Genomic DNA, 13,160 nt, shown 5'->3' with positions numbered 1-13,160 from the left:
AGCATGAAATCAGTTTATGTGACCAAAACTATCCTTGTTGACTTTAAATTCTGTGACTTTATTAGAAAAAATCAATCAGTTTATCACCTTTGAAACACAGAGATAATTATCCCATTATCATCTTTGTCTCTGATAGGTATTTCTTTTTGAATAAATCACTAATCATTACAATAAAACACCTGAAATAAATGAACTTGCCTTGCTTTTCTCCAGCTCTGTGGGATAATATTCTAGTTTGGCTTTCAAAGAAGTCCAGAGGGGTTAAATATCCTATTTCTGCTGGATCTTGAAGTCACATGGATGTCTTAGTGCCTTCATTTCCTTGAGTCAGTAAAACTTCATTTGCTCCAGCTTACTTTCCCTCACTAGGGAACTGACTATTATTGCAGGAATGATGGTATAAAATTCACATGGCCTGTTCTCACCCTGTGTGAGGAGCCAGAATCAACTGTAATGATGAATAATTCCATATACTTTCAACACTCAAAGAGTTTAAGTTTTGGTCTGTCACTGGTAATGTAATACATTCATACGTACAGACATATGTAATTTGGGTACACATGCACATGCATGTCTATTAATGATGTATCTTATCTGAGTTAGCAACGTGCTATGGTCATCTAAATTCTGAATTTCTCTGCTAGTTAAGGAAAAAGGAGCATGGGTCTTCCTCTCCAGAAAAGAGTCTTTAAGGAAGAGATACACAGGACATTTCCTCGAAGCAGCTCAGTGCTTGCCAGATGGTACTATGCACCACAACATCACAGGTAAAATCGGATTGGGCTCTCTCCTTTTCTATCAAGTGTAACTAAGACCTCTTTACACCAAGGATAGAATGCACCTCACATAGCTTGAGACAGTATCTAGTCTCCCTTTATAGTCTAGCAGGAGAAATAGGAACTTTCAAGACATGATTTGACGTATTTGAAGTGACAGGCATTAGGAAGCGATAAATGGTTCTCCCCAGCGCAACTGTTTCTTAACTGTATCTAGGCAGCTGGTTCATTTTTTACACTGCAGGTATCTAAATTGAGGTAAGATGAATCCACGTTTCCCTGTGATTAATATCTACCTTTTTTCAACATGAATATGGGGAAATGAAGTAGTTCAAACTTCTGAATAAAATACTGCTGAGTGCTAAAAGATAGGGCCAGTGTGTTGGCATACTAATGAGGCATTTAGCAGCCAAAGTCACCAGATAAGCATGTTATCTTAAATGACTCACCACTCCAATGTTTCTTATCTACACTGGTCCTTGGTGACAATGTGGAAATCTGAGTTTATCTACCAAATTTCTCAGAGCCACAAAGGCTCCAGAGAAAGAATGTTGCCCCTGTCTAAATAGCCTTTGACAGTGCAGAGGTGGCACAGATTATCTCAAGTTTGAATTCTAGAGTGAATGGTCCTTTGTGAGGAGATGCCAGCTGCAGCTGTTTGACCTGTAGAGGGGCAATCAGTGACAGTTTGCATATTACATGTCCTCTCTTTGTCTGATTACCTTTCTGAAGGGTAATTCTCTATAATAATGTCACTTACATAGCAAATGGGAATGTTTCCTTGTTATCTGAAAGAAGACTAGAAGTGATGAGAAAAAACAGTTAGCTTTACTCTGATGATGATGATAATAATGGTGGATTGCAGACTGAAAAATACATATTTTAAGGCAAGGAGAAAAACTGACTGAAAAATGGAAACCTTTCTTATATGTGTGCACATATCTTTCTATTTTTAGGTATTTCTGTGAATATTTATCAGCAAGTTGTCTATTTTTCTGAAGGGAATTCTATCTGGGTGAAAGGCGTTGCAAATATGTCTGATGTATCTGACCTAATGCTCTTTTATGCTGGCTGGGGGAATATTGTGTCCATCTCAGTAGACTGGCTTTACCACAGGATATACTTTGTCATGAATGAAAAGGTAATGCTCTAGTGCTTAATTATTTTCTTGCTTGATTTGTACCATTACATAATTCATTTTACATGGAAAAATATTATTTATGTATAGATATGTATGCACAAAATATAATTACAAAAGATTTTAATATAACTTTAATATTCACGTATTTAGTAATTTAAAAAAGAAGAAAGGTTTGACTATCAGGGCACATTTAAAGTAAACACCCTACGTGGAACTCTGTCTCCTTGCCTTATTTTTCTCCTTAGGACATAAGTGTTTTGGTTTTAATTTAAAGTCAATTTAATTTAAACTGACTTCACACCCTTCTTATACCCAGTATTGGCACACTGTTTCTCTTGGTTACCCATCTACTCTGTTCATGTCCTACTCTGCCTCAGGAAGGTGGTCAGATAACTAGACAGTGATTTTACTATCTGTCATAATTGACAAAATATATTAAGTGTTTCATCCAATAGGAACAGCTCAGATTACTACTGCTTAAATTTGAAGTAAAAATGGAGATTAACCCTGTACTGGTTTTCCAACTCATAAAGCATCAGTTACACTAATGGTCAGAGTTTGCATGTACCCATGTAATCCTCTAATGTACAAAAGACTAGAAACCTGCCCACTAATGGTTAGTGGGGGATTTTTATTTTTTTAATCCTCTTGCCATATTTGATCTTTTGCCTACTGCACAGGGAACAGGGAGCAGGAAAAGCAGTAGTGATGAAAAGATACAAATCTGTATCTGAACTGTAGATGAACAGACTGATGGCAGAGATGTCTGAATTCCAAGCTATTGCTTCCAGGATCACAAAAGCATTTCCCTTCCCTGCCAGATAATTTTCAAAGTACAGTTTGCCTGTACCCTCCAAACTGAGTATAGGCAGTTGGATATACGATTTTCCCTCCAGCTTAGAGGTATGACTGACAGCTTCAGGGTAAGCTGTCATGGCTTTGTGTACAAGGTTTATACTTGGCTGACTGAACACTCAGGAGCCCAGAAGGACCTAGGACTGTGAGAGAGGTGTTTGACTCTCTTGATCCCCTGAAGGTATCTCAGGTCAGCTTATCCACTCATTAGCAAACACCCTATGAATGCATCACCCGTTTTTCTTCTCATTCCCCAGATACATGTCTGCCACTTAGAGAACTGCACGGTAGCTGAAGACATCACTCCTCTTTATGTGACGTCCCCTAGGAAGGTTATAGCTGATCCCTATAATGGGTAAGTGAACTCCTTTGAGCACTTGGTGCCAAAGGTGCTATAAAGCTCCTCTCTAATTTTCTCCACTTCATTAGTCATCTAGGTTCCTGTTTCAAGGACTTAAGTTAACAAAACAAAAGTGCAATTGGTAACAAATAACAAACTATATAACAATTGGAGCAAGAGAGGTGTCATGCAGTATTGTTTCATGCATTTTCTTCTTTAGGGCGTTAGTAGAAGAGATAAAGCTTTTCCAATACAGAAATATGAGTTTCAGAAATTTCATGCCATTATGAATATGAAACTCTATGAATTTTAAATGTTCATGCTTAGCATTTAAGGTATTATAGAAGAATATTCTCCAATAATCTGCTATGTAAATTCCCAGAAACTAAAAACTGATGTGTCTACTTTCCCAGCATATATATATTAATAATGCCAAAAGCATTTTTCTATTGTGCATAAAGACAGGCACATGTCTTAGCTGCTAAAATATTTGTGGCTCTACAGACTTCTTGCACTGTATTTACTTGGGTTCATTTTGCTCTATGGCCAGTTATATCTTCTGTCTCCTGGAGGATGGCATATACAGAGCAAACCTTCCACTCCTTCCTGGCACTGCCTCCGCAGCTTTGCTGGTGGTGAGAGCCAATGCTCTGAGAACCTTCATGATCAACTTCCAATCTAAGAGACTCATTTTCTTCAACAAAACAGAACAGGCCTTTGTGTCAGGTTTTCTTGATGGCTCAGAGTTTCACACGCTGCGATCACACGTGCCATTTAATGACATGGAGAGCTTCGTTTATAAGGATAACATATTTACAGTCACAGATGGCTCGACAGTTTTCCATGAGGAGGTCTCTCCAGTGGGAAGTTCTAGCTTCAATGAATACATTGTGGACTGCAATTTGGTGTACCCAGAGTACTTTGGCATTGGCAACTTGGTTTTCTATGAGCCATCAACTCAGCCTTTTCCTTTACCAACTGCTCCTCGTCTTGTCACGACTCTATTTGGATTGGACCGAGCTGTGATCAGCTGGAGACCACCTGAACACACCATTGGAACCAGTAAGTTCAGCTGATTCTCCCTGAAGGCCCACTTCTTTTCTTTCTAGAGAAGTAATTTTCTGCCTTCCCCTTTCTTGATTTGGACTTTAGTGACTTCAATAGCAGATCCTGATGGAAGTTATGGAATTACCCCTGTTTCAAAAATTTAGCCCATAACTTGCCAGTAAAAGAGCTAAATTGTCTAAATTAACATGAGTTTGTGTTGGCAACTCATATGCATCCTGCAAGGATTTTAAGTAAAGCTTGATCTTAAGTATGTTATGGAGTAGCAGTAATACTGGGTACTGGTATCACAAGGCATGGCAAAGATGTAATGACTTTTGATCAGTGACTATGCTATGGTTTCTACCCTCTGTGCATGTGTTTTGAATAGCAGAAAATCACCTGGCCAGGGAAAAGTTTTGTTCTAATTTCATTCTTCATGGAGGATTGAAGCATGGGGCCAGAGGGGACGAGTGTAAATTTTTAATGTATCCCTTTCCTAATTCCACTGGTATTGGCATTTTTGAAAGGAGTCTTCAATATACATCTTTCTCAAAGGATGTATATCACCAGTTACAACCATTTACTCTTTGCTAACACGATTATTTGCTTCACACAGGTTTATCTGCTTGGCAGAACTGGACCTACGATGTGAAAGTGTCACCTCAGCACCCATTTGAGGAGGAATGGGTTGTCTCAAATATTAGTAACACAAGGCTTATAGTGAAGGGGCTGGCCAGCTTCACAGCATATGAGGTGTCAATCAGAGCTGTGTCTCCTGCTGGTGCAGGGCCATGGTCAGAGTCATTTAGAGGTACAACTTTAGAAGAAGGTGAGAATTGCTTTGTCACACAGGAAAATGGAGAACTAAGCGTGTATAAATCTTTCCACCTAGTGAGGCCCACACTTTGGGAAAAGACTGCAAAATAAGGGGCACCAAAAGGTTTTTCTTAGCAATATTAAAGAACACAGGATAAGTAAATTTGCTTTTATTTAAAGCAGTAAGATTTTCAAACTAGAATAATGATATTGAATATTAAAAATGCATTAACATTAGTACTTATCTACATTTTTCTAATGCAAATACTCTATCAAAAATATTGTGTGATATGGTAAAAGGGGTGTTATCCCTTTTTATTGCTCTGTAAGGAACTTTCTATGATGAAGTGGTTTGTGCAATGCCCTGAGGGTCAAAACAATTCATGGAAAAGTGCAGCTCACCAATTGCTGAAAATCCTTGGTTTGAGCATAGATAATCAGGGGAAATGGATGTGTGCAAAATGTCTGAGATTTCCATGTCTTTGGAATGTTTTTTGAAGCCTTGTTCACCTAAATTAACCTAAGTCTGAGGGGAAAATAGCTTCGAGTTTAAAGTGCTGGACTGGCTTAGGGGTGACTTTTAGCTGACTTTGGTAAGGACAGGTCCAAACCCACAGTGTTTTTTCAGCATCTAATAGGATTCCAAATTGCCTTATTGTTCTGGATCTGAAGCTGCCCAGAATCTCTGAATTTCTCAAATTATGATATTTTCATGCATTTCTTCTTTGTCCTTTATTCCTTAGGACAGGGACAGTTTTAAAGGTGCTTTTGTAACTTTCCAGAAACAGGAACCGCTGCTATTGAAGTACAAATATTATACTTAAATTGCTTGTTGGTGTGCACAACTGCAGTTTTCTTCCTTTGTAGCTGAAGAAGAACCATATATATTGGCTGTGGGGCCTGAGGGTCTCTGGAAGCAGCGACTGGATAGCTACAGGCAAGGAGAACTCCTCTATCCTCATATAAGAAATGTTTCAGGTACATACTAAACAAATTGCTTGCTGCTGCTACAGGCTTTTTGGCATTTATTAGCTCTCCATAAATTTCACCAACAGGACTGAAAGATAAGAGTTCTCTAGACTTGAATGGCATGCAGCGTAGTACAGCAGCTTCACTGAGCCAACCCTTTGGGTTCATCCCCTTTCTTCTATTTATGAGTCAAATTAATCCTTGGTGAAACCCTTCTGACATTACCACAATTACAGCAAAGCTTAAATCAACCCTCTGAACTAAATAAGTCTGTCTCCTGCATCCCAGCATATGTCATACATTTATAATAATCAGAGCTATATATGTAAAACACATGTACATTATTTCTTATAATGAAGCATCTACCTTCACATTAGCTGAGCCTAACTGTGCATTTGTATTGATTTTTAAAAAGCTGAAGTGTCTGAAAGCTTTTTATTCTTTAAAACAATGGTTTGTGTAATGTTTAACATCTTTTTTCTTTCTTCAAGACCTCGATTGGTATAACAACACTCTTTATTGGATTAATTCCATGGGGGAAGTTCAGACCTGGACATTGAACAAAAGAAAGGGTACCAATGAGAACACTTATGTATCTGACGTTAGAAATGCGAGGATGTTGGCCTTTGATTGGTTGGGTCAATGCTTGTATTGGGCTGGCAAAGCAAATACGGTGGGTATAGCTCCATTTCTTAAAAGAAAAAAAAATCCTTAAGTCAACAATAAAGACTGTAAGGCAGTATTTGGGAAAATAATCCCTACTTCTTGCAACCTGAGATACATTTGGACCTTTGCTATTATAGTGTAAAACAAGGAGGCCTTTCTTTCCTTAAGTGATTTTCCACAGTTATACAAAAGTTTGATGTAAAATATTCACTAACATTCAATAATGCAGAATACTGAATTCACCAGGTGCAAAACAGGCAAGTCAAACATGCTATCAACAGTTTTGTTGGATTCAACATCGTGAAAATAAATGAAGATAGTGAAAATGGATGCTGCCCTGTTGATCTCAGCCAAGAAGTAGATGGACTTTATTTTAATCAAATTTGGCACTATTTGTTTACACAGAGATTTTCAAGGTTGACCTCTGCTCTGTGATATTTTGCAGATCACTGCAGTTAAAAAATAATTACAATTGCACTTTGTACACTCTCATATCAGGAACACTGACATGTGAATTATTTAAAAGGTATCTGACTTCAAAATTGTAGTGCTAATTTATGCAGTGCTGTCAAATTATGCCTTTCATTTCTTGTAAGTGCAAAGTCAGAAGCTGTTTTAAAAACTGGAGCTAGGAGGCCAGATTTCACACTGCTTTGCACCCTCATTCACACTTGTGAATAGTGAATATGAAGTGGGTGAGAAGTTCTGTCAGACAGAAGGCTGCCAAAACTGGGAAAGTGAAGGGAAAAAGCTATTTCAGCGTTTTTCTTTTGTTACTTTCTGGCAAAAATGAACTAATAATTTTGAATTATTCTTCATCCTTTTACTTTGAATGCAAAAGGTTTTGGCTTTGAAAGCTGAAGGCTTGCACAGTATTTTGATAAACAGCTGTGGAAAAGTCACTAATGTGCACTCAGCTGATCATAGCTTATGATGTAGATGTGATGCCAAAGTAAATTCTTTTGTCCCTAGATCTACAGAAAATCACTATGGGGAGGCCATATAGATATTGTAGCTCATGTTGTGTTCCCAGTGAAGGACCTAGTTGTGGATTCAGTAAATGGCTATTTGTACTGGGCCACGATGTATTCAGTGGAGAGCACAAGATTGAATGGAGAGGAGTATCTCATGTTACAAGAGCAGCTACCGTTTTCTGGTAAACAGGTGACTGATTTTTACTTTTCTTTCTTTCTGTGAGAGATGGGGTGGAGGGGTGGTGTGTGTTTTAGTATTTAGGTCTCTTGAATATAGTCAGTGTTCATAGCTGTCAAAATTGTGGTTGTAATGCTGCTCCTTCCCAATTGTGAAAGGTTCTTTTTTTTCCAAATTATTTAAGTCTAATGGTCACTTCTGGCTTTCACATCAAAATATGGATCCAGAGCTTCATAGCATCCTGCCTCTTTCTTGATGTTCCCCATCTTACAGGACCTGACAGGGCCACTTTTGAGGCTTAGCACTTGCCAGGGTTGCATTTGAGGCTGCAGAAATGCTGTTATAGAAACAGGCTTTAGCCGTGGTGATGAGAGAGGGGGAATGGCATCTGTCCCTGCTGCAGCCTGGCACAGCTTGCTGCTGCTGCTGCCACAGTGCTGGCGAAGGTGCCACATCTGCCACCAGCAGTCTCCATCCTGCCTGATCCTGTCCCTCATGTGGCGGCAGGAGCAGCATGTTCAACATCCTGAGGATTGTCAAGGCTCTCCTTCCCCAGTCCACCCCTTCCCTTCCCTGTCCTCTCTTTATCCCTTGCCCAAGGCAGACACAGGCCTGGTCCCAGCTTGGCCACTCTTGCTTTGCCCCAGAGAGCAAAGCAAGAGTGCAAAGCTCATGAGGAGCTCCAGAGGGCTGTGGAGAGGCTGGTGCTGAGCAGAGCAGCTCCTCAGGGAGAAGGGGGCTTTTTGCAAGAGTGAGTAAAGACACTGGGCAGCACAGGGGGAAAAAAGGGATGGAACATTGTTGTTTTAGTTGTATTAGAGTGGAGAATGGGTCGCATACAGAAGAAGAAAGGAGAGGGAAAATAGAGATGCTATTTCCACCAATAGCTCACCAAAGATCCTGTAGTACGTGGAAGCGCATTAGCTCCCTTTTCCTACCTGGAGACATTTTATTATGCTCTGAGGCCTGCCCAGAAAATCTCCATATCTCTGCTGACCTCTCAGCTGCTTTTCTTCAACATTCGCCCCTCTCTGATGTCCTATCAGATCTCTTAAAAACTTGGTTCACTGCTGTTTTCTCATAGATCACTGTGATCTTTTCCAAATCCATCCTGCCTCTGCCACCATGTGAGATTTGACATCATTCTTGGTAGGTGGAATTTGGTGTTGCCTACACAATGGAAGAGCTCTGAGACTGAGTATTCTCATGAAAAGATCTGTCACGATCTTAGCATATTCCTCCCTCTCTTCCATCCTTCCATTAAAACACAGCCTTTGTTTTTATTCTACCTGTCCTACAAATTTACTCCCATTTAACCTGAAGCCAGGTTGTCCATTAGAGATCGTTTCCAGTTTTAGAGGTCTATCTCTCTTAGCTTTGTATCATTCCCCAGAACATTTAATTTTCTGTTCCCGAAAGAAAAAAATTGGTGTTTCTCTGACTACAAAAAAAATCTAGGCCTGGTTTAGTCCATGAAAGGGAATTAATATTCCAAAAGGCCAGCTAATCTCACAAGTGTTTTACTTTCATGAGGGCTTGGGAAGAAGGAAGGCAGGTTCTGGTGTTCCACCTACTACACTTGTAATCTTGAATACGCAAGAACTGTAAAACTTTTGTACATGAGAGAAAGGTCTGTGCTGCAAAGGACCAATCTATCTTCCAGTACTAGCCTCCCTACCTCTCTGTGGAAGCTGGCTGGTGTGGACTGTCTCCATGGAAAGATATATTTTGTCCAAGCACAGCGTCACACTTGGACTTGGACATATCTTCTGGATGATCTGTGGCAAAGGACCAACATGTTCCAGTTTATTCTAAGTGGCAAACCTCAACTTTGTTACCCTTCTCTTTTGATTCTCTACTTGCTTCTCTGGATTGCCTCATGCTAACCTCAAATTTCTTGTTCTTGCTTTCAGGAACCTTGGCAGCAGTAGGACTGCTTGTCTGGTCCTGTCATTTTTTTTTCTGCACCTTTCTCTATGTCAGTGATACCACCCTTCAACCATTCACTTATTCACACCTCCTACAAGCAAACATCTCCTCTCCTGCTTCTCTGCTGCCCTAATCTATGCACTGACTTCTGCACTCAGCCTCCTGCTGCGATGCACATAGGCAAAAAGCCAAGTAAAATGTCTAGATTGAGGAGTGACCAGTTGTAGCTGGCAGGTATTTCTTTATGAAAATAAATCTCAGAATAAAACTATCAGAAAAAAAAAGGACAGCACAACGTTCTTTAATGGTGGAATTGTTGAGGTTGTTGTTATTGTCTCAATATCAAGAGGCAAATATATGTTTGCACAAGTACTAATATATATTTTCCTTGCACAATGAAGTCCTTTAGCTGAAAAGAACATGTCTTACTTCAGTATTAAAACACAGATGTAATAGTTAATTGCTGTTATCCAACAGTTAAAGTATATTCTCCATATAAGTGGTTCTTACTGTTATCCACCATCTGTTTTCCTAATAAAGAATTGCTGTTCAGCTGGATCTTCAGTAGTTTGTAGCTGTAATTCATTTTAGCTTGAAATCTGAATGCTAGGAATAGGAATAGAAGAGCCTACTGTAAAATGGCAGGTTTCCTAAACAAATACAAAGGCAGAGCTTTGAAAGTCTAATTTCTTTGGCAGGAACTAAAAATGAAATCCTTTTATTTTATTTTCTGATCAGTTGTTTAGCTCAGTTGGGGTGTATTGGCAGAGCTTGATTGATTTGAGCAGAGCTACTCTGATTTATTCCAACTTAGAATCTGGCATAGAATTTCCAAAGCTCATAGTAATTTGTTTACACCTTACAATATGACTAGAACTAAAGTAGTTTTATAAGGGAGCAGAAAAGTGCATTATATGGAAGTGGGGCCAGGATCCTTTAGGTGTGGTTTCAATATTTTTAGTCAAAGGGTATTTCAAATAGCTAAGTTTATCCTGCATCTCATGATGTTCAGTTACATTGCACCATCACAAATACATTTCGTGCCCAGACACTAGTACCTCTCATGAGCTGGGAAGTGCTTACCTATTTTTGAAGCATCAGAGAAGGGAGGTGTTAAATGGCTGCCTAACTCCAGAAAATGAATAGTACAAATATTTATTTGCCTTTTAATAATGATGGTACAGGGGTCAGGATAAAGAAGATGCACACGTCTATAGGAAAATGTAATAGCAGCAGAAAAAAAATGGGGCAAGTAAGAAGGACCCAAATGTTCAAAAAAGCAACATAAATTCAAGAAGATGTCTTTTGGTGTGGAACATGGGAGGGAGAATAGGTAAATGGGATAAAATATAGCACGGCTGACTAAATATACACTTGGGCACATACACACTGTGAGATATTTTTAACAGGACAACCTACAGGAGCAATCATTCAAACCTTGATTTTCTGACATACAATGTCAACAGAAATATGTCAAGAATGTGATTGCATAAGGAGCAACAGACATCTAAGTGATATAGCATTTGCTTTCCTGTCATCATCTTCTGCAGTTTATTAATGAAGAGTTACGGAAAAAAAGGCTGTTCCACTTACATACCTAATGGAAATTTAAGCTTATAAAAGAATAGTTATGACTAGTGTTTGCATGTAAAGTTTGAGAGCTGCTGGAAAACATGTTCAGAGAGGCCCCAAACAACTTGCTAGCTGTGCTAATGATATAAAATAGACTAAACTTGATAACATTTAGCAGACTAACTTATGGAAGCAAATTATTTTTTATTCACAGAACAGATTATTAAATGTCTGATTTTTATTACTGTTGCATATGGTATTGAATCTGTTGTTTACTGCAGAAACAAGAGAAATCTATTTTGAATATTAGTCCTATTAAAAAGATGCAACAAATCTTTCACCTCCCTTAAAGGAAGATGAAACACTGAAGCAATGAACAGGAAGATTGTTTGATTTCCTCCCTTGCTTTGTTTAAAAATAAATTATTTACAAAAATTTAAATATTCAAAATTTCTGCTTAATCAAATAAATGAATTAAAATTTTGCATCTATTTTCCATAAGTAATGCAATGTTTTAACTGTTTATGTACTAAATCAAAGCTGGAAAGCAAAGACAAAAGACCTGAAATACTTTTTTCAAAAGGTGATTCTGACTTTCGGACTTGATATCACCCACCTGTTTCAGACAAAGTATGTTAAAATACCAGAAGTATTTTGGAGATTTTGATAGGTAGTTCCACTAAGCACTTGATATGTTATTGCCATCATATCTGAGGTATTCAGACACTCCAGGGATGAACGCTGTGACAGGTGTTAAAAAAATGTGATCTAGAAAATCATCAGCTGCTATAAATAGGTGTCCACCAAAGACCTGAATATTTTCTAGTGCTATCTCTTTTTGTGTTAGAATAAACATTCATGGTAGTAATGCTATTTTTGCCAATAAAGAGCTACTCATGGTGTTGTCTAGACAACTGTTATGCCTAAGGGTGCTTATCTCAGAAGTGAAGATGTGTTTAAATTGCTGTTTGGACTGCTTTTTCTTAGGTGGTTGGTGTAGCTTTGGATCTCACCTATGGTTTTCTTTACTGGCTTGTGCAAGATAGTCTATGTCTAAACCTATACAGAGCTTCTCTCTGCAAAGAAGGGTAAGTAAATGTATAGCAGAGTTAAGAAAGTCTGTATTTTCTAGTTTTTATAATACTCTTTAAGAAAAAAATGTTGTCCAGTGCTGGGCACACTATTTACTAATTTAACAACAAACAAAAAGAAGAGCTAATGATCATGGCTAGCTGATGGCAAACCATATGTTGTGGTGGTTGGTAACACAGTTTTACAGTGAGACAAAGAAGGTATGGAACCTCAACGAACTGAGATCATGCTTACCAATTTTTAGACTTAGCTTTAGGAAAAAATTGCTGCTTATTGTCTACTTTTTCTTGGCATTTACAGCACTTGACAGTTTCCAAGTGCCTGGAGCTCTATAACTGGCTCATCCTTCACGAATCTCAGGACTTGAACTGACACCACTTTCTCACCTGAGCAAACAGTACTCAGCAGGCTTTCCTCTTGATCATCCTGAACGTGAAATGGCTGCATAACTCCAGAAAGGCAAAATTCAATAAGACAAAACATAACAATGTTTTTGGGTTAGCTTGGTTATATACTAAAGCCTTGAGAAAAATGGTTTTTCTCCAAGTGCGAAGTGTATAATGCATAGTAGTTTGTGAAACTATGTTTTTGCTCCCTTCCATGTGGAGAATGTGATTATATTAATTTTTTTCAAGCATCAGATTAAACTGCTTAAACTTAATTGAGCAGCATCTGTATTTACATGTGCCCATAATGTTGCAGGCTGGCTTTGTGTGGAATCAGATGAATTTTCTAGACTGGCTTTAGATAGACTTGCTATGATTAATGTAAACACTTAAAGAATCAAAATATGTTGATTAGTTTT

General features: G+C 38.5%; 1 protein-coding gene across 4 annotated transcripts in view; it reads left to right on the top strand.

The window, feature by feature from the left end:
- Positions 1–13,160, top strand: part of ROS1 (ROS proto-oncogene 1, receptor tyrosine kinase) — a 68,520-nt gene that overhangs the window by 12,543 nt on the left and 42,817 nt on the right. For 3 of the 4 annotated variants that reach the window (XM_068184320.1, XM_068184321.1, XM_068184322.1), the window contains exons 10-18: positions 645–767; positions 1,733–1,917; positions 3,030–3,127; positions 3,663–4,174; positions 4,776–4,988; positions 5,843–5,953; positions 6,436–6,617; positions 7,583–7,774; positions 12,251–12,351. In XM_068184320.1, the coding sequence (XP_068040421.1) occupies positions 645–767; positions 1,733–1,917; positions 3,030–3,127; positions 3,663–4,174; positions 4,776–4,988; positions 5,843–5,953; positions 6,436–6,617; positions 7,583–7,774; positions 12,251–12,351 (1,717 nt within the window). Of the gene's footprint in view, positions 1–644; positions 768–1,732; positions 1,918–3,029; positions 3,128–3,662; positions 4,175–4,775; positions 4,989–5,842; positions 5,954–6,435; positions 6,618–7,582; positions 7,775–12,250; positions 12,352–13,160 lie in introns of those variants that run through there. The other variant, XM_068184323.1, reaches the window with a different exon arrangement.

The sequence above is a fragment of the Anomalospiza imberbis genome, chromosome 3, assembly GCF_031753505.1.
Source record: "Anomalospiza imberbis isolate Cuckoo-Finch-1a 21T00152 chromosome 3, ASM3175350v1, whole genome shotgun sequence".
Lineage (NCBI taxonomy): Eukaryota > Metazoa > Chordata > Aves > Passeriformes > Viduidae > Anomalospiza > Anomalospiza imberbis.
Note: the sequence above shows the minus strand (reverse complement) of the source record. Positions and strands in the feature narration are given on the sequence as shown.